The following is a 26,714-nucleotide window of genomic DNA, read 5'->3' as shown; positions in this document are numbered from 1 at the left end:
CGCCTATCTAGGCCATTTTTCTAAAAACAATATCTCAAGAAAACTTTGAGGAATTTTCCTTCATGCAGAGGTGTTGCTGCCATCAAAATCAAAATGAATGGTAAAATGTCTCATTTTCTTTAGAGATATTGTTTATGTTGTATTGTGAATAAAAATGGATTTGTGAGATTTGCAAATCATTGCATTCTGTTTAATTTACATCTTATACAGTGCCCCAACATTTTTGTAATTGGGGTTGTAGTCAAAAGCTATTTTTGCCTTTATAAATTCAAGGCTGGACTACTGTAATTCTTTGTGTGCTGGTTTAAATATGTCTTAATTCCATCGTCTACAGCTTGTGCCAAATGCTGCAGCTCATCTCCTCCCTGGGAAATCAAAGCACAACAACTGAATTGCCATCCTAAATGTTCTCCACTGGCTTCCAGTTAAATTTAGAATTGAATTTTGATTTTATTGATTACTTTTAAAGTTTTAAATGGAATGGCACCATCATACCTGTTGACCTCTTGCATTATTACACTCGACCACTCAGGTCCACTACCCAGCCGCTTTAACAGGGCCCCAGATCAAAACCCCCAAAACCAAGGGGGTTGAACCTTTGACATTTTTGGTGGGTGGGTGGCTAGATAGTATGGATGGATGGATGGATGGATGAACAGACGGATGGATGGATGGATGGATGGATGGATGGATGATGAATGGATGGATGGATAAACTGAAGGATGGATGGATGTACCAATGGATTTTTTCTAAATTTTAAATTATCTAAATTTGACAAACTCAGCACCTTGCTTGTCCACTAAGGTCTATCTGCTCTGTCACTTTTATTTCTTTTATTCACATTTATTTTAACTGACCTCTTATGTTTGGGCTTTTGTATGAATGTTTATTTGAATGTTCTTAATATTTCTCTTTTTGGTGTTATTATGATGATTTTTTTTTTCATTCTCTTAAGACCTACATTAGCTTTGACTGTTAAAGCACTTAAAAACATCTGTTTTTAAAAGTTGCTTTATATAGAGAGCTTTTAAATAATACTATTTATTTGACAGACAAAGCTCTTAATAAAACCTGAATTTCCGAAATAAAAGAACTTACTTATTAAGTATTTAAATAAATAGAAATAAGAAAGTGTGTCCAGGCCTGAGTTTTTCTTACAGCAGTATGGCTCACTCATTTGTGACTCCCTGAGAGATCTCTATTCACCCACAACACTGAAGCACATTTTCTCTATCTTTCGTCCCCATTTACACTTTTCCCCTCTGTAGTAATTAGCTATTAGCTGAGTTTCTCTGAGCTGTGAACTAGCTCATTGAAATGACAGAAACCGTTCATTATAGGCACTACACACGCTGGCTTTGGCAGTTTAATGAAAGAGGAAGAAAAGGAGGATATGAGATGCTTGTGGGTGCATAAACATAAATACGTGTCACACAGGCTTACAATTAAAAACCTCCCTCACACATTCACACACAAGGTCACAACGGCCGGCCCGGCCAAGGGAGCAAACAGCATAATCTTTGTAATCGAATTATTAGCATCTCTTTTGATTTAGCATATTCATAACACAGGCCGGCGGCGTCGAGCCTCCAGCTAATTAACCAGCAGAGCAGCATACGAGCAGACGATAGCAGCTTTGTTTGTGGAGTTCTGCGCTGATCACAAACATCAGGCCATTGTGACGCGAGTAAAAGCCATCATCATCTCCACAGAGCAGATGTTGCCTCGGTAACGGCCAATAGGGAAAAAGAAAATGAGCAACCAAACGGCTTGATCGAAAGGGAAAAAAGTCTGAATGAGCTGGTTGACACGAAACAATAAGTTTAAACGAGCCGTTTGGCGAAGGCTCTGACTCCGGAGTGCCGTTCAGCAGTGGGGATTCTTCTTTTGGGAAACAGACTTGTCCAACATGGCATCTTTTTACACAATGAGAATCCAACTTTCCACCCTGGCAGTGCTAAAGCCATGCTAGAAGACTGAAGCCCATGATTTACTGATCAGTTAAAGGAATAATCCACCAGATAAATCTCCAGTCTGTGGCATTCAGTGGATCCCAGGAGTTGCTTTGTGATGAAGAGCAGCAATTTAGTTTCCCATGAAGTCTCTTTTCCTGCGACTACTTCATTTTATCATCCAGAGTTTCCCCTCTGTAACCACAGTGTTTGTATTGTTGGGATTACTATGACCTGATAAACAGATAATCAAGGCTTTTTCTATGAATACAACACACTCTTAGAAACAATACAGCTTTCCATATGTGGGATTAATTTACTGTTTCACACAATAAAATAAAAACTTTTAACTTAATGGGACTGTTTAGACAACGCATCAGTGTGGATTAACAATCCATTCTGGGCATTTTGACTACTTTAGTGCTCACTTGCCTACTTACTATGCAAACACCAGCCCATACATCATCTCTGTGGCTCTCTTACCATGGCTTGGTACAGCCTATATGCTATGTGCAGAAAAGCTACTGGCACTAAGATTGAATGGGGGTGAGTTAGCTAACTGTACCTCTTTAACAGCTTTTCTCCCTCATTTTGATTGAAGTAAATTTTTGTACCAAAGTACAGCATAACTAATGGTGCACTCACACTAGGCCATCCGTACCGACGGATGGCCTAGTGTGACGCCCTCCCCTCTCCCCTGCTTTGGCCTGCACTCACACTGCTCAACACATCCAGGCCTGACCATGGATACGTCACGTGCTGACATCATCACACGAAGCATCCACTGTTGATACATGTTGATGACTCAGTATACATTAGTACATCACGTCACATTCCCACGCTAGGGCTTGTTCATTTGCATTCGTACCGTGACTAGGCCCACCTCGTCCTTGCGTGCCAGAGCCGTGAAGCGTGCCCCACCCAAGCATAGAACGGATGCACTCACACTGGTCAAACGTACCGGACTTAAGCCTCAAACGGGCCCAGGCAAGGTACAGACGGCCTTGTGTGAATGCACCCTAAGAACCCGAATACTTTGGTTTGGAAGGGTTTTGTTTTTCCACCTTTGCTGTGATTTTAATCTAAATATCCTGACAAACAGTAAAATCCAACATTTCAATGAACTAAACTAGAATTCAGCTGTCAAATGTCCAATCAGACACGTTTCCATTAAAAAAAAAAAAAAAAAGACAGGTTATATAAAAAAACAGAGTGCATTAATTCCCCTGGCCTGTCCACAATCTCCTCAAGTGCCAGAAAAATCCATTCCCTCTTCTTTACTATTTCCCAACCTTTCAGAAAATCTGTGCTGAAACAAGCCGTCCTCAGATTTTCCCCTTATGATGTCATGTGGGGAGTTAGGCCTGCCCCCAGGATCGGATGGCCCTCCCTGCTTGAAAGAAAGTTCGGCCCTCATCTGCTGATCTTTCTCTCAGCTGCCAGCAGAGATGCTGGATAGCTCAGTGGGTTACCCAGCTGACTTTGGTCTGGGATTTGAAGGTTCAAATCCCAGTCAGGTCCTTGACTTTGGATAAAAGTGTCTGTAACATTGTCTCATCAGGAGTGCCACATCCATTTCCTGAGAGGGGACAGAGTCAGACAGAAACAGCTCGTTCTGAGCTGGGCTGTAACAGAGGGGTTTTTATACAAGCAAAAATCCAAAACTGGAGTGTTTTTTCAGCAACAAACTTCACAGGCATGTTTTGGAGACCTCTGAGACCAACATAAAATTGTCTTAAAGGGGTAAAATATGTGACCTTTAAGGAACTAAAAGCCTGTTGCAAATTAGTCCGCAGATGAAACACATCAGTGATAACACACTGTCTTGTTTAATAAATGAAAGGTTTGGTGGACAACTGTTATTTTCAGTGAACAAGTCAGAACTGAAAGAGAGCTGATGTTTTTCAAAGGAATACAAAATCTGCATGCATGAGTCATATCAAAGGTAAGTAAAAATGTGATCCAAAGTAAAGGTGTTGTCTTTAATCTAAGAAAAGAAGGGGCTTAATTTGCCAGTACAACTTATCCCCAATTTTAGATCTTTTTCAAATTCATAAACAAAACGGAGAAAAGGGTCAGAGGTCGTTTGACCCACTTTAGAAGTAGTTTCACAAACAATGGCTAACTTTAGCTATGTTAGCTGTAGCTAAAGCAAACCTAGCTATGTCAGCTCTATAATTAAGGGCACATTCACACACATTGTTTGGTCTGCTTTAAATGATCTCTGGTCCATGTTCCTGGATAGTCCGGTTCATTTGAAGTGGCGTGAAAGCTCTTACAAATGCGGACCAAACAAGTGGATTCTGGTCCACTTCAAAACAGGGGTCTCTGTCCGCTTCCACTGAATCCTGGTGTGGTTTGTTTGAGGTGTGAAAGCAAAGCGGACCAACTTTTGAACCAAAGGCTGGAAGTGGCATGAAGCGCAATGATATACGGATTTATATGTGATGTAATACATTCAAATACATGTCGATACCTTGCTTGGTGTCTGTGTAGCCATAGCAACACGTCACAAAAAACCTAAGACAGCATCAATTCTGTGTTTTTTCATTGTCTATGTGGGAAGAAAAGAAGGAAATTGATTTCAGGTGCAATTTCCGTTCTGAAACCGACCGAGTCCCCTGGACTATCAGGTGTGAAAACACCCTAAGTTTAGTACATGAGCCAAAGTAGCTAGGTTAGCTTTAGTAAAGTGAGCTTTAGCAAATGCAACTACTTAGATAAAATCACTTTGCAACCTTACATCCTGGCTTTGTAAGCCTAGCTTTAGCAACATTAGCTGTGGCTTAGTTAGCTTTAGTAACGTTAGCTGTAGAAAGCGTATGCATTGTGTCTCATGTTAAAGTCTTAACAGGACCCATCCTTGCTCATGCTGGTCTAACAGGATTTCTGATCATAAATATTGAGCTTGTTTATTATCTATAACCTCAAGTTTGAGCAGCAGAGTGAGGAGTATCACACCACAGGAAAATCTGCCAAGATAATCCTTAGAGCCATAAGATGATTGGGCCTTTTCTGACTTTGGCCCAGCATACTTATGTTGTAGTGTGTACCCCACTTGAGGTTGCATTCATAAGTTCTTTTCTCTAGACAGAGCCATTGTCCCTGGAGTATCTACTTAAATATACATAAAGTTTCTAGTCTTTAATGTCAACCTTTTAGCCCTGCTTGCTGCATTCACTACAGAGAAGAGCTATTGTACTTGCACTTGTACTAAGTGAACAAATTACTCCTTGTCCATCAGAAAATCATTTAATGTTCACATGAAAACACCAACCTTTCCCGCTAAAAGTCCCTCCACCTCTCCAGCAGACTGATTCAGTGTTTGACAGACATAACACCGGGGGAAACAGACGTTTGCAGTGTTTGCACTCTGAGCTGTGTGTCGCAGCCGCTGAACACTGCTCACATCATTGTTAAAGTGGATTTACAGCTGCCTGTGAGCCTTTGAGCTGCGACTACAATATTATCCTATTAGCATAAGCTGTATTCTGTTCTCGGCCCCTTTTAGTTCAAACAGCAAGATGTTTACAGGCAGTCCAATAATCCATTAACAGGACTAATGTGCTCAGACTGGATGTGAATGAATGTTGTATAAATAGATTAATCAGGGCTACAATAAGGATGCTGCTTCCATTCCCATTATTAAATGTACACTTTCAACATTATTGTATTGTCTGCTCCTTATAGTATTCGAAAGAATAGGAATGAGAACAAAAATAGCAGGAAACACAGAGAAAGTGCATGTTTCTGTTGAATATCTAAGGTCATGTGAAGATAATGTCTGTTTTTAGTGAAAGGTTGTCTTTCATATTACCTTGTCTGTCAGTTAAATTTAATCCAAATGAGATTATTAGAATCTTTAAAACAAAAGAAACTAAAGTCGACTGATTGAATATTTGCAAACTTGGACTGATCTGATCAGTGTGACTTTAAACAACATATGCTAACTAAAATAAACACGTGGTATTAAGGATCAAGCTCGGCAAAGAGCCATTCCGAGCCAGCCAGGCAGTGACAACACCAATACTACCTTAATGCACTTCCCCTTATGTCCTTCACATTTCCAACAACAACAATAACAACAAAAAAACAACAACCAAAACTGCAATAACATGAAAACAACAACAAAAATGCTGACAAATACAATTAAAACAATAATACCAACAACAACAAAACAACAATGAAAGTGAAAACAAGGCCATCAAAGCCAGAAAAAACTATTAAAAACATCAATACCAAGAAAAAAAAAACAATAACAACAAAAACAATACTAACAAAAACAATATCAATTCTAACGAAAGGAAAATAACAACAAGAACACTAGTGACAAAACCTGCTATATTATGCACAAAAATATAAAAGCAACAAAATTTAAAACAAGAATAATAAAAAAGTTATGACAGTAAAGGAAAAACTACAAAGCACCTGCTGTTTCTGTTGGTTCTTTATAAACCATTCAGAGTACTGCTTTGACTCATTTTGATTAACTCTTCCTAAAAATCGAGTGTATAGCGTTAGTTCAGGCAGGCCACAGAGTCAAGCGCTGCCATAACTGAGATCATCTGATCTAATGCATACCCTTATCAGCTGACAACCAGATGGTATTCTCTAAGCACGCTATTGGCTAATCGCTCTCATGCTGCCTTATCTAAACTGCTCTTGCTTGGCTATGTTCTGCTGCTCTCTCTGCGAGATGCTCTTGCAACCCTCCTCCACCCCAGCTCCTCCTTCATTCTGCTGCTAACTTAATATCATTCTGTTGTCATTGATGCCTGTTCTGCTCTGGGGTTTTTGCAGCTTCTCTCTTTGCCTTATGCTTTCTTTATCAGCAGAGGAAGAGCAGGAATGTGTACTGTTCCTGCTTGATGCTTTTTCATGTAGGCTTGTGGCAGGGCAGGGGGATTCCAGAACAGACACATCACAAAACATAATAACAGCAATAAATGCTTATTAATAAGTGGTAATAAAGAAATATTTATGGCTGCAAATCATGTGTTTCTTGACAAAGTGGTCCTGAATGAAATATTTTTTTCTGATGAAGAGACTGTACCCATTAGCAGTCATAATAGGGTTGAATTAACAACAGTCCCAAAATCAGACATTTAAGAGACAGGATTCTACTTTCCTTTTAAATGTATTTGCTATTACACTGTTGTGACATTGGCAATGGGTAACTGCTATTATGTTTGTGGGAAGTTTTCAGGTTTGTGGTTTTACATTTGATGGTGTTACACCTCTCCTGTGAGCTTTCATTTGCCAGAACTCTGGCAGACTTGCACTGCCTAAATCAGTTTTATTAAAGGAGGCTACATTACAAAGAAAATCCAGACATTGAAAATTGTTAAATGACTCACTTGATATATGTGTTAGCGTTTCCCTCAGGAAAGATGTATGGATGTTTCTTCCTGAAGACGTGCCCCACTCTGCTGCAGGGCAGGATCTCCAGACTCCCTCCACACTGCCACACCCGGAACGAGATCTCTGCAAATACACAACAGACAAACCTTAACACACCATCTATTTTGAACCTTTCTTTGATGAGGAATATTACCAGTTTGATACAAAATCTCTCTGACAAGGGGTTCCTGGCAGAGACAGGAGCATGGAGTTTCACAAAAGACCATTTATTTTATTCCATACCTCCCCTGCAGTGTTAATGCCATCCATTTGGGGGTTCAGCTTCTGAATAGGCAGCACTCAACCTGCAGAATGGATTTTCTGTGCCAAAATTATTTCATGCAGGGAAAATAGACCAAAAAAGGGAACATTGCTGTTGCAGTTTGTTGTGTTTTGTTCATTTTTAAATGCAAACTTCACTAATACACAGCCCTGACACCATGTCAATGACAGATCTAACCTTTCCTGAGTCAAACAATCAGTGTTTGCATACTTTCATTAACTCTGTCTTTTGTATTTAGTGCCTCCCTTTAAAATTGAAGATGCTCTGCCTGCTATGAAAATAAAGATTTAAGATGTTTAACGTCAGCGGTCTCATGCAAGCTGTACCTGCTGTCTCTGTGTTCCAGTCTTATGTGTGAGAAGCTTTCGCCCTTTTTCCTCCTGTCTCCTACTTATTTCTCTCCTGCACATCTTGCGAAGTGGGTCAAAACTTTCTGAATATTTAATGATCCCCCGATGGACTCAAATCCTTTTGTCTTATTCAGCGTGTGTATTGTGTTTCCATGTGCTTGCGTGTGTATTATTGACGTTTAGATATCCTCATTCCGAGCTTGCATGCTCTCTGTTCCTCGTGTGTTAACTGACAGTCACTCCCTGTCTGCAAGCTCAAAAGGCAGAGAAGGGAAAGTTCTAGTTTCTCCAAGAGATGTTGGAAACTTCATAAAGTTCAACAGCTCAAGTGAGGAAGAGTGAGAATAGGAGAGAAGGAGAGGGAACGAGGGAGAGGGAACGAGAGCATGGACAGGCTCTGATGAGGAGGAGGTAAAGATGAAACACCGGAGAGAACAAAAGGAGAACAGGAGAGATGCTGAGATACTGACAGAGCCGGAGAGACTGACACACACCTGACAGACGGTAAATGAGCGAGTGTGTGTGTGCGTGTACGTCAGAGAGGAGGAGGAAAATCGAGCTAACAGTCTTTCATTGATCTGAGGAAAGAAGCAGCACAGCAATCAGCCAACTGACTCCAGCTCTGTTTCTGAGGGTGCACACACACACACACACACATGCACACCGTTAGTTAAAATGACTGCAGGCAGGCAGCAGCAGGAGAGCCAGATGTTGCTGCAGGATTGATGTCAGACTGCTAAGTTTTTTAACTGAATGAAAAGTTAACCTTCATTCAGTTGAAATTAAGCAACCTTAATATTCCTCTCAGATTTCCATCTTTAACATGTCCCCCTTTTTCAAATCTGCAAAGTAGAGTTGTTCCAATTCCAATACCAGTATTGGACTTACGTCCGATACTGGTTAAAATGCAGGTAATGGTATCAGCGACTACACAAGTTTATGCACGGATCTGATACCATTTGGGTTAAACTTATATTTTGCTTGTTTTAGCTTTGCTAACTGTTAGCGCTATACACTGCAAATCAATTCTTCTTTGCTGCTGGAAATCACTGCATGCATGAACTACTGTTTTTAGAGCAGCAAAGAAGAACCAAAGTACCCGCTGCAGCAGCAAAGAATGGTGTCGGCGTGACAGTTTTTATCTGAATGTGATCAGTAAAATACCTTCCTGACTGGTGCTGTCATACAAGAAAAGAAGTGACACAGTTTACCATTGGTATTTGAAGCTAGCCGTTGTGCCTTCCCATTGAAGCTAGTGATGCCTTTGAATCCCTCGTGGCAGCATTTTTAGTGAGCCTGGAACTTTAATGATTAAATCCACACCAGTAAACCCCGTACTGAACGTCTTAATATCCATTTTAATCCAATTAAGACCATTTATAACCGCTAGCTTCAATGCTAATCATCATAATGTTTACCCTTTGTGAGGGTCTGTCCACCAATAGATGGCTGTTCCGTGGAGAGAGATAGAAAGAGCCTGTGATGCAGCGCCCTGTATTATTGCTATTTTAATATTTAGCAGTAAAACTCAATAATAGCACAAAAACAACTTTAGGGTCACAGAGATGCTGTACATCATGACTATATTTGTTGAGCCATGTTCTGAGTCAAATGTAGGTCTAAAATAATTTGCAAGTCTGTAATGTCAGTCCAGGAAGTTTACACCATTGTCATATTGGTACTCGGTATCGGTCAATACCAAACAGCTTCGTATCATACCTGAACATTTCTACTGCTGAGCTTTACCAAAGTTAATAATTCATTTTATTGTAAAGCTTTATCAAATATCAATTCTGAAAATTCTGTACTAATTATCACCTTTAGCTTTGTGTTAGCCTGTTGCACCGGCTATGTGTAAATTCATCTTAAGTTATGGTGTAAAGTCCACACTAAACCCTACATTGAAACAGCTTAAATTGTAACTTAAGTTGTCAAGGTTGATAGAGATTTATGTCCAAACTCACCAAAATGTTATTGCAGATAGGATGTTTTTGCTTAATCCAACCAATCACTGAAAAGCTTTTATTAACCCAGTGTTTGCTACACATGCTAAAGGCTAAAAACAACTTGTGCTAACTGCCGTTAATCCTCAAACAGCATCCAGTGCAGACGAAAAATATGACAATGCATTTTGTATATGTGAGTATTGAAGCCTACAGTTTAGATCCAGTATAACAAATTAGAGAGTTGAAATCACTATTAACACGATAAATTTTATTGATGGACGGCAGAAATTATCTCTGCTAATGTAAAACAACAGTTTTATTGATGATGGAGAACACTCTGCTGACACCAAAATGCTGGTAAAATCTTCAGCTCCTTGCCATCCTCTGAGTTATCCCGTCTCTCAGAACTATCACTATGACAGCCAAGTTTTACGGAGGACATGACACTTAGTAGGAGGAAGGTATAAGACTTATGTTATAACTTAAGCCTATATTTAAACTATATTAGCTGGTGCAACACCTTTGCACCATTGTAAGTAGAGCATAACTCTGTCCTAAATAAGAACTTACGTCTAAACTAGGCTTCATTTTACACACAGCTGATGCCACCCATAGCTGGTCTCAGGTCAGGCCAGGTATTGGAGCATGTGCCAGTTAAGCACTGTGCTGCATCAGATTGTCTTACTGAAAAATAAATCCTCTCCCAAGCCGTAGTTCTCCCGCAGACTGAGTATTCTGCCACAAAAGCCATTAAAAGCCTTCCAAGGCTGGCTGCTGAGAAGCATCTCCACAGCATGATGCTGCCACCAGCATGCTTTGCAGTGGGGATGAGAGCAGCCTTTGTCCTGTACTGCTCTGGCCTCCTGATGGCCGTCAACAAGGTCTTCAGTAATCTCAGGGCTCTCTCCAGGTATCCGACCAGCTGACCCCTCCACGAGGCACGTGGCTGTCCCTAAGGCCTAGTTCAGAATGTGGTGAGCTTGATCAGGCCCGGGGAAGCACACCAGATGCCTGTAGAAGTGCAGCTTCCACTCCCGTGTCCAGTGGCTGTCCCTTCGTATCCCTGCTCTCTTGAACATGACAGCATTAGACACGTGGTCTTGCCAATGATGCCCAAAGATGTGCGGGGTCAGGGTCCAGGCCTTACAAGAGTATAGTAAGACCAGGAGGACTAAGGACTGAAAGACTGTGGCTCTCGTCCTCACGGTCAGATAGTGGGAGCCCCGGACTGCCTTGCCCAGTGAACTCATGGCTCCATGCACAAGGCAAGATGGATTTGCATGTCTGGGGTTGATCTCAGCCTTGCATGTGAACTGCTCTGCAGCTTCTATGCTCTCATTCAATGGCAGCATCCAAGGTGTCTTTGAATACCTGGATATGCCTGGAGGAAATGTTCTTAAATTTGGACTCTGTCTTAATTCAGACATAAATGTTATTGCCATGTTATTATCCTACATCTGCAGAGTGAGATTTTGTTTGTTCACTCAAAGAAAACTGAGAAAATTAACAGAGATGTAGATTCCCTGTTGTGTAACTAAAACTATAAAATCTCAGCATCCAGCCGTAAAAGCTTCCATACAAAAGACTTGTTTTCTGTTTCCATACATATAAAAACACTAGTCTTTGCACTTTTCTGTCATCATCGGTCAGTCCGTGAGACACGCCACCAAAGACTCACCAAAGTTTTCACCGCCCCAGATGTCCATGGCTGTGTCGTATTTGCCCAGGTGATTGAACCATGATTTGTCAATCACAAAGAGCCCGCCTGCAATGATGGGAGTCCTGACAGAGAAAAAGAAACCATAACATCAGAGAAGAAGAGATGGAGGGGTCCACAGGATGCTAGAGTTGTGTCGTTATATGGAAAACTAAACTTCATTTTTGAGATTTTCTCACTGAATTCTAGAGCTGAATTTCTCCAACACTCTAGTAAATATTAAGATAAAAGAGTGTATCTCTGAATTACATGTTTACAGTGCAGAGAGCTTGTTGGTTTGCAGCCATTCACACACACAAAAACACACACAATGAATCATAATCTGGACTATGTGACAATTGTGAGAGCCTACACTTGCCATCTGTTATCAATATTTATCCTGCTACCATCATCAGTGAACAATCCTGTTTGTATTAGAGATGTCCAAGGCCACTTATGTCGAATCCCAAATGTTCATCTGCATATACAGTTACTATATAAAGTATTCACTCCCTTGGATGTTTTACCGGTTTACTTATTTTATAAATCAATCATGGCTAATATAATTGGGCTTTTCTGACCAACAAAATCAAACTTGGCTGCAATCTCAGAAATGAATCTGTGTGGATAGGTCAGAATCAGGCTGGCATATCTGAAAATTGAAATGCTGTTCTATTCTTCTTTGCTAAACTGTTCAAGCTTTGTCAGGTTGCACAGGGATTGAGCGTGGACAGCCCTTGAAGTCCAGCTACAAATCTCAATTACACTGACGTGTGGGCTTTGATTTGGCCACTCCAGAACACCCTTTCTGTGTAGCTTCCGCTGTTTTCTTCGGCTCATTGTCTTGCTGGAAATAAATCTCCTCCCAAGCCGTACTTCTCCTGCAGACTGGACAAAACTGTCCTCCAGGATTTTCCTATATTAGGCAACATCCATTTTACACTCTACCTTTACAAGCCTTCGAGGGTCGGCTGCTGAGAAGCATCCCCACAGCATGATGCTGCCACCAACGTGTTTCACAGTGGGGATGTTGGGTTTGTGGTGATGTGCAGTTTTTAGTGTCTGATGCCCAAAAAGCACCATTTTTGTCACATCAGAACCTTCTTCCACTCGACCGCGGACTCTCCCACATGCCGTTTGGTGAACTCTAGTCCAGATTGAATCTGAGTTTTCTTCAACAGTGGCTTTCTCTCTGCCACTCTCCCATAAAGCTTTGACTGCTGAAGAACCCGGCCAACAGTTGTTGTCTGTAGAATCTCTCCCATCTCAGCTGCTGAAGCTTGTAACTTCTTTAGAGTAGTTATAGGGGTGTTAGTGGCCTCTCAAACTACTATCCTTCTTGAAGTTAATTTGTGAGGGGACAGTCTGATACTCAGTGAGTATTCAAATCACGTTTTTTTCAGTGGCAGAGCCATAACAACACGCCCCCCTTGTCATCATGTCTTAAGATGTTAATCCTGATAAACTGACAGCATGATATTATGTCTTCTTGCCTGTCAGTTCACTGAGAATTTGGTGTGAGATCTTTGCAGATGACATCCCACAACAGGAAAGAACTCGCCTGGGGGAGGGTGGGCAAATATAGACTTCTACATGAAATAACATTACCAAAAGGCTGTGTTTTGAGCTGTTCACAACTATGCCAAGCATTTAAAGAGTGAAAGTATGAACATTCTTCACTCCTTAGCTACATTTGTGTCCTGAAAGCTGGGAAACATTCAAGCAAAAAAGGAGGAAATAAATAAAAACTCATGCAGAAATGACAGCAGGAAGGAACTCTAATCTGACCTGTGTTCCCTAAATTGATGTCCATCTAACTAATCTCCAGCTTCGCTTGCTGTTACATGAGATCCAGATTATTTGGCTCAGCTCAGTAGAGCCGGTTGTTTGGCTCCCAGCTGGCTCTTTATTTTGTACCACTTTGGCTTTCTGAATGTGGATTTAATAACAACGGGGGGGAAGGGAAAGAAAACTGGCACTCAAACAGGAGCTCAGCCCACAAGGTTTATTCAGCTTTTCAATTAAAAGCATGTTTGCAACAAAATGAGTATTTTTTTTTTTATAAGGACTGTTAACATTAACACATTAAAGCTTGTGATTAATTATGAAACCTTAACGCGTTAAAAAAAATTATAACGCAATTCAATCAGATGACTAAGTTTGAGCAAAACTTGCTCTTGTAGTCCTTCAGCAGTGATGAGTGAGGAGACAGACCCAGGTCTGCTTAATGGCAGTTTCTCTGTAGCTGGTGAATGTTAGTTAAGATCAAAACCAAAATTGTGGGTACATGCTGCAGTGATGAACTGTCTTTACACTGAAGCACAACGAGTCTTAAATACCACCTTCAGGCAAAGCACATCTTTGCTAATTTTAGCCAAGGCGCTAACAACAACACGGGATCAAGCCATGGTCATACCACTCTCTTCAGCTGCTTCAGGACAGTTTTCTTCTTCAGCTGCTCAGATAAATGCTGAAAAGTGCTCCAAAACTTTGAGACAGTCCTGTTAGTTAACAATATTAACCCAGTGTAGAAATCTTCAGTGGAATTGGCCAAATTGAAGTTAATTAGCAAACTTTACAAGCTGAAGAATGAATATGATGTGTTCAGGTAACCTCTGTAAATTAGACGACTGTATTCTATGTTATATGTTCTTATTAGGGCTGTCAAAGTTAACGTGTTACTATCGCGTTAACTCAAATTACTTGACATGAACTGAGTTATCAGGAGTTCACAGAGTCTTAAATAGCCCGCATCACTCGCTAGCTGAGCACACCGCTAATGCAGAGAGCCGCTCCCTCCATGCTGGATTTGTTTACTATCGAGACACTCAGACAACACTGCAGGGATGGACTCGCTATCTGGCATACCAGGCATTTCCCTATGTGCCGACGCACTTTTGGGCCAGTATGATTTATCTATTTATTTATATCTGCTATGAACCGGCACTACAGCTGCACTGACCCTTTATATTGACTGTTGACTGGTCCGATCACATCTCCTAAAGGTCCATTCACCCCCGCTCCCATCCACAAGCAGCTTCCCCTTGAAAGTGAAAGTATTCGGAGAAAATGAAACTTACTAAAATGATCGACTGGAACTGTAAATAAACGCCAAATTTAGAAAACAGTCCATCAAGATGCTGCAAAAGTAAAGACTCTGCAGTTCCTATAGGAGGGTCTGACCTGGTGAATATACAGCTTCATCATGAGGAGGAGTAGACAGAGCAGCAGAGGCTGGTGTGTGACAGGGGACCAGAGGTTACAGGTGAGCCTGCCTGAGAGTGAATGAGCTCTGTAGAGTATCATAATATAAGCTAAAAGAATTATTAGACTGTGGGTCTCCTGTATTTAGGAGGAAAAAAAATGATTTTAGATTAAAATTGTAGCTCTTCTATGATCTGAAGAATGAAAAGATGGTTAAGTCCTCTTACTACACCTTAAAGGTTCTCAACTGAGACTTCTTTTACTTTGTGTGTTCATGAGTTTTGAAAAGCAGCTTCACATGTGTGTTTATTTACATCATTCCAGTTAATCTACTGGACTGTTTCATTAATTTCTTACTGTCAGCATTTATTTTACATTTGGGCATTTTTTAGTTTGAAAGTAAAAATATAATAAATAATAGCAGACATTTTTAAAGTAATTAGTTCCTTTTTCTCTTGAGCAGGGCAGTTGTGTCCACCTTACTCACATCAGAACAGTGAAACACCATTAGATGTGTCTGTGCCTTACAGCAGAGACTTGACTTCTTTATGTCCATGTGTAATGATGAGATCTGTTGTTCTGTGTTCAGCTGCTGAGAACAGAGAGGTTAACTTCTAGATATCTAAAGTTTCTACATTGTGGTATTATTCAGTAATGTTACATTAAGGTCAATATCTCCATCTGTTGTGGCTTGTTGGGCTTGAGTTTATCATGATATGCTCTCAGCATATTTTTGGAGCATTCAGTTTCTTTGAACTCAGAATTTTCTGGACTTTATCTGTCGTTGTTTCAGGTTGTTGACATGAACAAACATTTGCATAAAGAAAGCATTTTTGTCCACTTGTATTGATAAGTGTATTTAAATCTTGAGAAAAAGTACTGTAAGATACATTTAGAACAGACAAAAAAAGTGTGATTGATTTACGATTAATCGCGAGTTAACTATGTAATTTGTGTGATTAATCGCAATTAAAAATTTTAATCTATTGACAGGCCTAGTTCATATGTAACATAAAAATGGGAAAATTTTGTTCTTAATGAAGTCTTCAATAAAAACAGTTGTGAATATGTGTTTATATTTTGTCTTTTGTTGTCTTTTTGTCTGCCCATATTTTGTCTCTCCACCAAACTATAGAAACACTTGACGATAACAACCTTTAAGAATCTAAAAACATAAAAATATATTTAAACTATAAAAAATGCTGTGATTAATCATGATTAAACACAGAGTAGTGATGTGATTAACTTGATTAATTTAAATTAAATAACACCTCTAATTTTATATGTTACAGGGGCTCTGCTGGCCTCTTAGCTCAGTACAAGACTTGTACCTTCATCTGACTAGGCAATGCTAGCCACTAGGAGTTCAGCAGGACTGAGTTATGTGCAATATTGATCGTCTCGACACCAGGTAAATCAGTTAAATTGTGGTAAGAATCATCTATTGAGAAGTGTAGGGATTGTATTCAATGTATGTATAAATTTACTGACGATATCTGCAGCGTGCATGTCCATTTCTGACCCCAAACGGACATTTGGGATCACATGATTGCAAACAGCCTATTACAGTAAAGCGAGAGAGCATAACACAGAAGGGGCCTCACAACGCTGCACTTCTCCACTGGCTTTGCTGATCTCATTTTCACCTCTTTTGAGTCTTTGTTAAAACCTCAGGAGGGGTTGGATCACCTCATTCCCCCATTACACCTCCATGATGTTCATAAAGAAGGTGAAACGTCACAGGAGTGTAAATATCACGGCTTTCAAATTTGGCTACCAACGATACAGAAACATAAGATTCATCTTACATAAAACAAGCCTAATCAAAGACTTCAGGCATGGTCTTTAGAATCTATTTGACAGCTGTAGTTTCATCTACTGCAGTGTAAGTGATGCTTGGTGTTAGTTAACAAATGTGTGTTCCCAGAAGAACAGGCTGCGTCAGTCCGGCCTCCGCAGGTCGACGTTACTCAGACAGAAGAAGCACACTGACATCCAGGTCGACACAGACCGTCATAACAAACCAGCCACACTCTATCTAACGGCATGGATCTCCAGAAAACGCACACTCACTGACACACACAGGCACATCACCACCCTTCCATCTGTAAGTGTTTAACACTCTGCCTCCACTAAAAAAAAAAAAACACGCACCAAGTCAGACATCCACGAGTTGGCTCCGCAGTAAATCTGGGCTCCTGCCACCGATCTGACTTATGAAGGAGGAACAGCGCCAGAGTTTATTATTTATAACTCAGTGTCTGTGTATGTGAGGCTGAGGCTCCTCTGCTCTCCCTCTTCTGTTTGTTTGTTCATCTCCCTCAAGCAAATGGTTTGTCGGGCATTGATTATTTGATTTTGTGTAAACTTTCACTGCAGCCTAATGTGTTCGGCTGCAAAAACAGATAGAAAAAAAGTTGATTCATTTTGTCATTTGTCTGTTCTCGAAAGGATCAGCCCCAATTTAGCAGAAGTCACTCAGCGATGCAATTTACACCAAAGTCACAGTGACATTGTAAACAGAGTTATTGTCTCTCAAGGTTTATTTGTCTGTGGTTTATTGTAAAAGTCGAAGATTGTGAGTCTGTCTGCCACATTCAAGTTCTATTAAATTATGCAGCTAATCTTTTGGAGAAATACATTTCTAAAATGGACAGTTTTATAAGAACGTATAGAAATAAACCTTAGTGATATTTCAAATAAGACAGGGCCGTTAAGGTCAGCAAGACCTTCCCTGCAGGCCCTGACACTGTCAGATTTGTGTAATTAGATTTCATACATGAGCTTTTTTCATTTATATTGTATATACAGGGGCAACAAAAAATATAAAATATCTTTAAAAAGTTCTTTTTTTCCCTGTGATTCAAGAAATTATACTTCTACATATATTCAAGATACATTTCATGTAAAAAGAAAAAAACGATCCAGACGTTTTCTGTTCAAATGTTGATTATAGCAGCTTACAGCTCACAAAAATCATCCACAATCTCAAATATTAGAATATCAGAAAACATCAGTCATAAAATTGATTTAAAATACAGAAATTTTGACCTTTTGGAAAATTATGCATATTTATTTACTCAGTACTTGGTCTTGTCTCCTTTCAGACCATTTCCTGCATTAATGTGATGTGGAATTGAGCCGATCAGTCCGTGGCACCGTTGGGGTTTTATGAAGCCCAGCTTGCTCTCATAGCAGCCTTCAGCTCATCTGGATTGTTGAGTCTGGTTTCTCTTATCTTCCCCTTGACATTTCCTCTTTGGGGTTCAGGTCAGACCAGTTGGCTGCCCAGTCAAACACAGTAGTACCATGATCAGTAAACATGTTTCTGGTCATTTTTTGGCTTCACTGTGGGAAGGTGCAAAGTGTTGCTGGAAAAGGAAACCAGTATCTCCATAAAGCTTCTCAGCAGATAGAGGCATGAAGGTCTCTAAAATCTTGATAAATCTTGACTTGATTAAGTATGGTGGACCAACAGCAGCAGATGACATGGCACCCTGAACCATCACTGACTGTGGAAACTGAAAACACTGGACTTCAAGCACCTTTGATTCTTTGCCTCTCTGATCATCCTCCAGACTCTGGGACCTTGATTCCCAAATCAAATTCAACATTTACTTTAATCTGAAAACAGGACTTTTGACCACTGAGCAACAGTCCAGTCCTTTTCCCCTCAGTCCAGGAGAGACACTGATGACTTCTAGTTTTTCCCTAGTATTTCCCTTCAGGGATTAATAAAGTATGACTTAGGTTAACTATAGTTTAGGATTGGCTTGTCACTAAGAACAAGACACTTGTAGTCCATTTCCTGAACCCTTCTTTGTGGTGTCTCTTGATCCACTGAATCCAGCCTCAGTCCAGTCCTTGAGAAGCTCCCCTAAGTTCTTAAATCTGCTTTGTTTGACAATCTTCTGAAGGCTGAGCTCATCCCAGCTGGTTGTGCTCCTTTTCTCACCACATTTTTCCCTTCCAGTCAATTTTCCATGAATCTGCTTTGATACAGCCTCTGAGGACAGCCTGTCCTTTCAGCACTGACCTTCTGTGGCTTACCCTCCTTGTGAAGGGTGTCAATGACCGTCCTCTGGACATTTTTAATGTCAGCAGTCCTCCCCATGGTTGCGGTTGTGTGAACTGAACCAGAGTGAGAGAATGATGGCTCGAGAAACCTTTGCAAATTGGACTTCTCCAAAAATTCTAATATTTAGAGATAGTGGATTTTTGATTTTCTTGAGCTGTACACCATAATCATCAAGATGAAAACACCAGAAGATTTGAAATGTTTTACTTCGTATTCTATTTCTGTACAGAGGTAGATGAGCAAGTATAAAAATATTATGTGAAATTATCATGATATTATGTTGATGGCTATAATGTACAGACAGAGATAAATCCTCTCTATAGACACTGCTGAAAACTGCTTGTCTGCTCAGTATAGATCAAGAGAACGCACACACTTTACACACACTCAAAAACACTCAAACCACATTTAGCAGCAATTAAAACTCTCCACCAGAGCGTGAAAATGGGAAGTGAAGATCGGGGTTAAACACCCACGTCAAACTTTCCAGGCAACTTTTCTGCCAACTATTTATTCGCTGAACTTTTGATGAACAGAAGAAGAAACTGAAGCTGATTATATACCGTCAGACTTCCTTTACAGAAATATTCTTGCGTATTGACAGCAGGTTGGGGTTCTTGTTTACTCTCGTCTGTACTTGTCTAATGAGCTCTTGTAGTATGTGGCAGTTGTGGTGTGTTAAATGTACTTTCTGTTGCTTGGTATATTCACAGGTTTGCATTGCTTTAAACTGGATGTTTTGCCTGTTAATGAGTGGTAGTTAATTACTGACTTGATGGGCTGGGTTGGGTCGGTCCGTCGAGCTCTCTCCTCCGGCGCCAGCTGCTCCCACTTGAAATGGAGACTCCAGTCAAAACCTACAGGAGAAAACCATGACATTTAACTCAGGGCTGTCAAATGATCCATTTCTTAAATGTGGTTTATTGATGAATTCAGTAGTTGTTGCAATCAATCATATTTATTAAAAAAAAAAAAAAAAAAAAAAAAAAATCTTGTTTAAAATTCAACATCAACATCAGTGTGGTCTGAGACCACTGTATGGCCTACTGTCTTAAGCTAAGAATTGTGGGAAATCTACTTCCTGTTTCAAAGTAAAAAAGAAACTTCTGGTATACTGAAAGAAATGACATTAGCTTAACCACCAAAAAAAGGACTTGGTACAGCTTGTCTTAAAGTCTTAAATTAAGTCAGTGATTCTGCATGAACACAAGATACTTGTGCCTCACAAAAAGGATCAGCTGTCAGTGGAGAAATCCCTATCCCATAAGTGAACTGTCCAGACTCATGGTCACAAAAAAGGGGTCCCTGGATGCCCTAAAAAAAAAAGATGTAAATATTTTTAAAATGACATTGTTTCCACAACAATTTTGTCATTTTTTTTTACCCCTTTTCATATTTTTTCTACCAATTTTAACACATTTTTTGCCATTTCACACCTATTTTTGTCAGTTTTAAACTCTTTCCACTCCTTTTTTTGACACTTCCAAACCAATTCTTGCCACTTAAGGCTTAATGTTGCCTCTGATGACCCATTTTTGCCACTATTAAAACCTTTTTAGTTTTTACACCACATTTTTCCCATTTTAACCACATTTCACTATTTGATATGCCCAATTTTGGTAGTTTAACCAATGTCTGCCACATTTCCTCCACCTTCAGGTACTTGGGGGGTCCCCAGTCTCTGGCACCTTTATTTTGGGGGTTGCGAGCTGAAAAGGTTGAGAACCTCTGGTCTAGTCAATACTCGAATGCTGCAACACTTCCAAAAATATCTTTCTGGATGGTTGAATCTTGAGGCTCTGGCTGTTCTTATAGGTCTGCGTCATCTGCATACAATGCATGTCGGCATTTGCCATTTGTCTGTAACCTTGGGTCTGTCATATTGGAGCCCTCCAGGCTCCCCTTGGGGCAGGGGTGTTCAAACTATGCGGGCCAAAAGCGGGCCACAGCCCATTTTTGATTGGCCCACAGCAAATTCTTGAGATAAAATGAAATGTGGCCCACATTAAAACATGAAGCCTGTGCTTAACTGTACTGTACTTCTTGTTTTCAGCACAAGGCAGTGCTACTATGTTAAATCTGTAAACAAACATTTTGACAAGAAGATATCTTGATTAATAACATCCTGCTGATGGGTTATCACAGTGAACAGCAGCACCAATAACTTTTCAGGGGCAGAACCAGCTGTAGCCGGGGCTAAACAGGCTCCCTGAAATCTGATTGGCTCCCCAAAATCCTGAAAATGACTCTCCGTTTGCCCTGCCAGCCATTAAAAAACCATCTAGGAATACTCAATTGCTAACTTACACTGGATTTGTCCAGCTAACTTTAAAATTCTCATGGCGAGGAATGTTAAAGTGGCCTCATCATCCTGTGGAAAAAGTTTGGACACTCCTGCCTTAGGGTATTTAGAGTTACCTATTGCTTCACAACTTGGTGTTTGATTCCTTGAATTTATCAGCTATTCTCTGTTTATCTGCTAGTGCAAGCAAAAAGTCATATGTTGGCCTATGTAGATGTGCGTGTTTGCTGATAAAGCAGGAGGGGCTGCTGCCAGCAACCCCCCCATCCTGTGTGTGTCTGAGAAAGTCCATCTTACAGCTGTATCTTTTTATGGTATGAGGGACAGCTTCATCTATAATTAAAATGTCCTTTTGTCGGCCCAGCTATCACGATCGATTCCCTCGTATGTCTGTGCGTTTGTGTGTGAGAGGGAGAGGAATGGACAAGGCTATTATCAGCATTGATTGGCGGGCTGCTGTTACCAAGAAGAAGATTGGGATGAAACAGGCTAATGGAAAGAGAGAGCGACGATGAAGCTCTTAGAGAGATCGTCTTCAGAGAAAGCGAGATATGACAGAGACGAGAAGAGAACACAGCTGTGTATTGTTCTGATGCATTATGGGACCATTTGGTTTCAGCTCATCTGTAACAGCAGACTTCTGTCAAGCTAAAACCAAAGCCCTCCTCAGAATCTCAACTCTGAATCATCAATCTGGTATCCACTTTCAAGGCTTTTAGGGACTTACTGGTTTCAAGATTTGAAGACTCCATTTCACTAATGCACCGATAATTGTCACTAAAGTGCTCCTGTTTGGAGCACAAACTGGCAAAAAGATGACATTTAACGGTCTCTTCATGAAGTTTTTTTAGCCTGGTAGCTCATAATGTCTTTGTGATTGCCTAGATTTTGGATGAATAAAAAAAGGTTTGTTGTAACTACATTGCCATTGAAAAATACAATTAGTGTAGTATAATGCAATAGAACTATTTAATGCAGTAAATGGTGAAAGGATACGTGAGAAATGTCAACACAAGAAGCAATGTTACAAAGTAGAACTAAGTGTATGTGTGCTCCACAAGGGTTAAAGTTAGTCAGTTGTCATATCTTATGTTAAGTCAAGTTGAGTTGAGTTGATATATTCAAGAAAAGACAGTGGCTGATAATAATATATCACTACAATGAGCCTTATTCTAATAAGGATATTCACAAGAGAGCTCTTCTTTCTGCCCTTTGATACAAAAGAGGTGACAGCAGTTGTGACCAAAACAACACCTAACAAAACATATGAGAAGAACAAGGCCACAAAGGGTGGCGTTTCCGCCACCATAGTGGACGGGCCACCTTCACAGGTCATCAGCATTTTCTGCTCTAGCATTACAAGCAGCTGTATCTAACTGAATATCACCCAGTCATGTTGTTGTGATTAAGTGTTTCCATCAGGTGGTTCAGTTTGACTGAATATGGTTTGGTATGGTTCAGTACGCTTAACACCAAAGTAGTAACTGTTTCCACAGATACCCGCACCCTCACTTGGTGGGCAAGAATGGGTAGAATGTAAAGTTACATGCAGCGTGAGTCTGCTGGTCCAGCCACTGAGTTGTAGAAAGAATGAGTGACAGAAATCAGTAGGGAATCAGCAGCAAACAGCTTTATTTCAGCTGAAGGTGCTGTTTTAAATATAACTACATCTTAATTGTGTTAACTGCGGTCAGTGCTGATCCTCAGCTGATGGAATAAGTGTACAGAAACATTTTGAGTAGGGCTGGGCAATTTATCGAAAATTAGATCAAATTGCAATATGGCCTGCTGCAATTTTCAAATCACAGAGGGTGCAATATTTCTTTTAACTGAAATTCGTGTCAAAATACCAGTTGGAAACTTTTTTGCAGCTCAGATGTTATACATTATATATGCAGTCATTCTAGTGGCATATTTTTAGTGTACAAAAAATCCTATTTTCTTCATTTTTGTATGTTTTTCTTGTTAAATATGAGAATTATATAAAAATGATCAATCCCTTTAATATAACAGTTTATATCAAATTTGCAAAATGAGTCACAATTAGATATTTTTTCACAGTTGTTCAGCCCTAGATTAATCTATCTAACCATGTGTATAGTTTATAGTATATTGCTTGTTTTTGTTGGAAAATACATGAGATGAGGAACTTAAGAAATAATTGCCTATTAAATCGCAAATGCAATATTGGATTTAAAAAAGCAATTAAGTTAATTTTTCCAAATCATTCAGCTCGAGTTTTGAGTGGTTACAGTATATTAATATGCAAATTTATCAAGTCTGTAACAGTTTATACAACATAATATAAAAGTTTAGAGCTGCATCATGAGATTTTGTCTCATAAAAATAAACCAAATGTTAAACTGGTGTTAAAATCAGCTAGATTAAGTTAGTATCCTAGGGTGCATGATCTTGTTTTAAAATTGGCTGCAGCCCAAAGACAAGCATGCTCAACAACCACAGGTGACCTACAGTAAGAAGAAGAAGAATGAAAAGCTTCAATACATAGAATCAACTCATCAAAAGCTTTGTATTCACAACACTTCATCATTAATTCAGTTTCACATCCATCACATATCCATATTCATATCCATCACACATGTCAACTTTTTCTCTATGGAAAAGCAAAAAAAAATACATGCCGTGCCGTACCAAACTGAGCCAGACCACTCGGTGGAAATTACCTATAAGTTAGCAGCAGTATTGTGTTACACTATTGTATTACAGACAAACGTAAACACAGTAATGTATTACTTTGTACCATGTTACACCCAACACCAGCTATAACCTCACTAGTTTTAATGTAGGGTATAGTGTGGACTTTACACCTGAACTTAAGACACAACTTGTGCATGACTGGTGCAACAGGTCACAGTTGTCCATTAAAACTGAGTTTAAAACATCATCAAACTGCTTAAGTGAAAGTATTTCAAGGACCTGAGTGTGATAAAAGCTACCAGATCATGAAGTTCATAGACCATTTTCTAAATGTGAATGCAAACAGGACATATGAGTCCTTATTTCTGCTCTCAATGATGGAACACATAAAAAATATTTTTCTGTTAATGGTGCCAAGGATCAGATATGAGTTAAAAACATCTCTGAGAGTCATGGCCACGGAAAAGCTTTCTTGAAAGATGTTCATGTTTGATGTTCACTGCAGTAAAGAGCAGGTTCATGAACTCTTCATGAAGGCGTCTTTCATAAGCCTGGGACTCTCAGGGGTGTTCTTTGTCATCAAAAGACCTTCAAGGTGCCTCAGAGTCATTTTAATTTCTAAGGAGTAGTGTCTCCATACCTCCACGGAGATCAGCGGATGCCGCCACGTAGGCGAAAGTGTCCATGTTGATGATGTCAATGACCGGGCTGACCACGCGGGTTGGATCCTGCACACAAACAGACAAAGAGAGCACACTTTCAACCTGGGTTAGGGCTTTGAAGAAAGATTTAAAAAGAAATAGCATTAATGGGAAGGGGAAAAGAGGTATCTTATGTAAAAAAATGAGGAAAGGATTCAAAGGTGAGAAAAAGCAAAAGAGAAAACAGCCGAGAAGGTGAATGTGTTCTGAGTGCAAAAGCATAAAATTCCTTTGTAATGAATGAATTTTTCACTTCAATGTGTGTGCATGTGCGTGTGAAACAGGCTGCATATTCCAGGGTCATTATACTGCACCACATTAAAAGGAGTTTTCAGTCATTCAGCAGCAATCATGCACACAGCACATTTAGCGAGGTGAGGGTGACCTCTCTCAATGCCTTCAGCTCAATTGTATTCATGTTATTCCTTTAACGTGAGACTGTGGAGCCGCATGATTGAAAACAGAAAACTGAGAATAAAAAGGAGTATTCATCCAGAAAGATCAGAAAGAAATGAATAACAAGTATGAATAGAGTTATTGAATGTTGGCAGACACAAACCACAGAAAAAAATCAGTATTTTTCTTTGAAGAGACGTTTCACCTCCCTATTTTTCTAAGATTCAGAGCTGAAATCTCAAGGACACTAAAATACTGAAATGCCATTGGTGATGGAAAATAACTGCTCAATATTCAATAAAAGCTGGTGCTGGTTCTAGAAGGAAATTTCCAGAAGATGACTGCATAAGAAGCATCCATTTTAACATGAGACGTACCTTAATCGCTAGCTAATATATCTGTCATTATCTCTGTCTCTCATTGCTTTTACCCTTACAATAAGCCATGATATATGGTCCAAAAACTCAGCAAAGATCCCTTAGTGAGGACTGTGATGTCCACCCGAGTATCATGGATATACAGTAGCTTGCAAAAGTGTTCATACCCCTTGAACTTTTCCTCAGTTCTTTACGTTACAACCACAAACGTAATTATATTTTATTGGGATTTTGCATGATAGATGAACAAAAAGTGGCGCATGATTGTGAAGTGGAAGGGAAATTATTCATGGCTTTGAAAACGTTTACAAATGAAAATCTGAAAAGTGTGGTGTGTAAAAGTATTTCAGCCTCCTGGAGTCTGATACCCATGAATAAAAACCAGTGCAACCAACTGCTTTCAGAAGTCAACTAATGAGTAAATAGAGTCCACCTGTGAGTAATCTAATCTCAGTATAATTACAGCTGTTCTGTGAAGGCCTCAGACGTATGTTAGCTGAACAAACAGCACCATGTAGACCAAGGAACACACCAGACAGGTCAGGGATAAAGTTGTGGAGAAGTTCAAAGCAGGATTAGGTTCTAAAAGATATCGCAAGCTTTGAACATCTCACGGAGCACTGTTCAATCCTTCATCTGAAAATCGAAAGAGCATTGCACAACTAAAAACCTACAGAAAAATGGCCGTCTCCTGGGCAAGGAGAGCACTGATCAGGGAAGCAACAAAGAGGCTCATGGGAACTCTGGAGGAGCTGCAGAGATCCACAGTTCAGGTGTGAGAACCTGTCCACAGGATAACTATTATTACAGAAGAGTAGCAAGAAGAAAGCCGTTTTTGAAAAAAAAAAAAAAGCCAGCAGGAGTCTCATTTGCGGTTTGTCAAAAGCCATGTGGGCGACACACCAAACATGTGGAAGAAAATGCTTTGGTCAGATGAGAACAAAATTTAACTTTTTGGCCTAAACGTAAGGCGCTATGTAATACTAACACTGCACATCACCCTGAACACACCATCCCCACTGGGAAACATGGGGCTGGCAGCATCATGCTGTGGGGATGCTTTTCTTTAGTCAGGACAGGGAAGCTGGTCAGAGTTGATGGCAAGATGGGTGGAGCCAAATACAGGGCAATCCTGGAGGAAAACCTGTCAGAATTGGTAAGACTTGAGACCAGGGCAAATGTTCACCTTCCAGCAGGACAACGACCCTAAACATACAGCTTTTGAAAGCCTTGCATAATTTTATAATTTTTACTTCACATTTATGAGCCATTTTATGTCGATTTATCACATGAAATCCCAGTAATATATACATATGTTTGTGGTTGTAAGGTGATTGAATGTGGAGAAGTTCCAGGGGTATGAATACTTTT

The 26,714-nt window shown here is 39.9% G+C and overlaps 1 protein-coding gene across 4 annotated transcripts in view; it reads right to left on the bottom strand.

The window, feature by feature from the left end:
* The window catches only part of galnt14 (UDP-N-acetyl-alpha-D-galactosamine:polypeptide N-acetylgalactosaminyltransferase 14 (GalNAc-T14)), a 332,011-nt gene that overhangs the window by 48,159 nt on the left and 257,138 nt on the right, over nucleotides 1–26,714 (bottom strand). For all 4 annotated transcript variants that reach the window (XM_041805581.1, XM_041805579.1, XM_041805580.1 and 1 more), the window contains 4 exons: nucleotides 24,510–24,597; nucleotides 19,682–19,766; nucleotides 11,610–11,713; nucleotides 7,310–7,436 (listed from right to left, as the gene is read on the bottom strand). In XM_041805581.1, coding sequence (XP_041661515.1) covers nucleotides 7,310–7,436; nucleotides 11,610–11,713; nucleotides 19,682–19,766; nucleotides 24,510–24,597 — 404 coding nt within the window. The remainder of the gene's footprint in view (nucleotides 1–7,309; nucleotides 7,437–11,609; nucleotides 11,714–19,681; nucleotides 19,767–24,509; nucleotides 24,598–26,714) is intronic.

Source organism: Cheilinus undulatus, linkage group 14 (genome assembly GCF_018320785.1).
Source record: "Cheilinus undulatus linkage group 14, ASM1832078v1, whole genome shotgun sequence".
NCBI lineage: Eukaryota > Metazoa > Chordata > Actinopteri > Labriformes > Labridae > Cheilinus > Cheilinus undulatus.
Note: the sequence above shows the minus strand (reverse complement) of the source record. Positions and strands in the feature narration are given on the sequence as shown.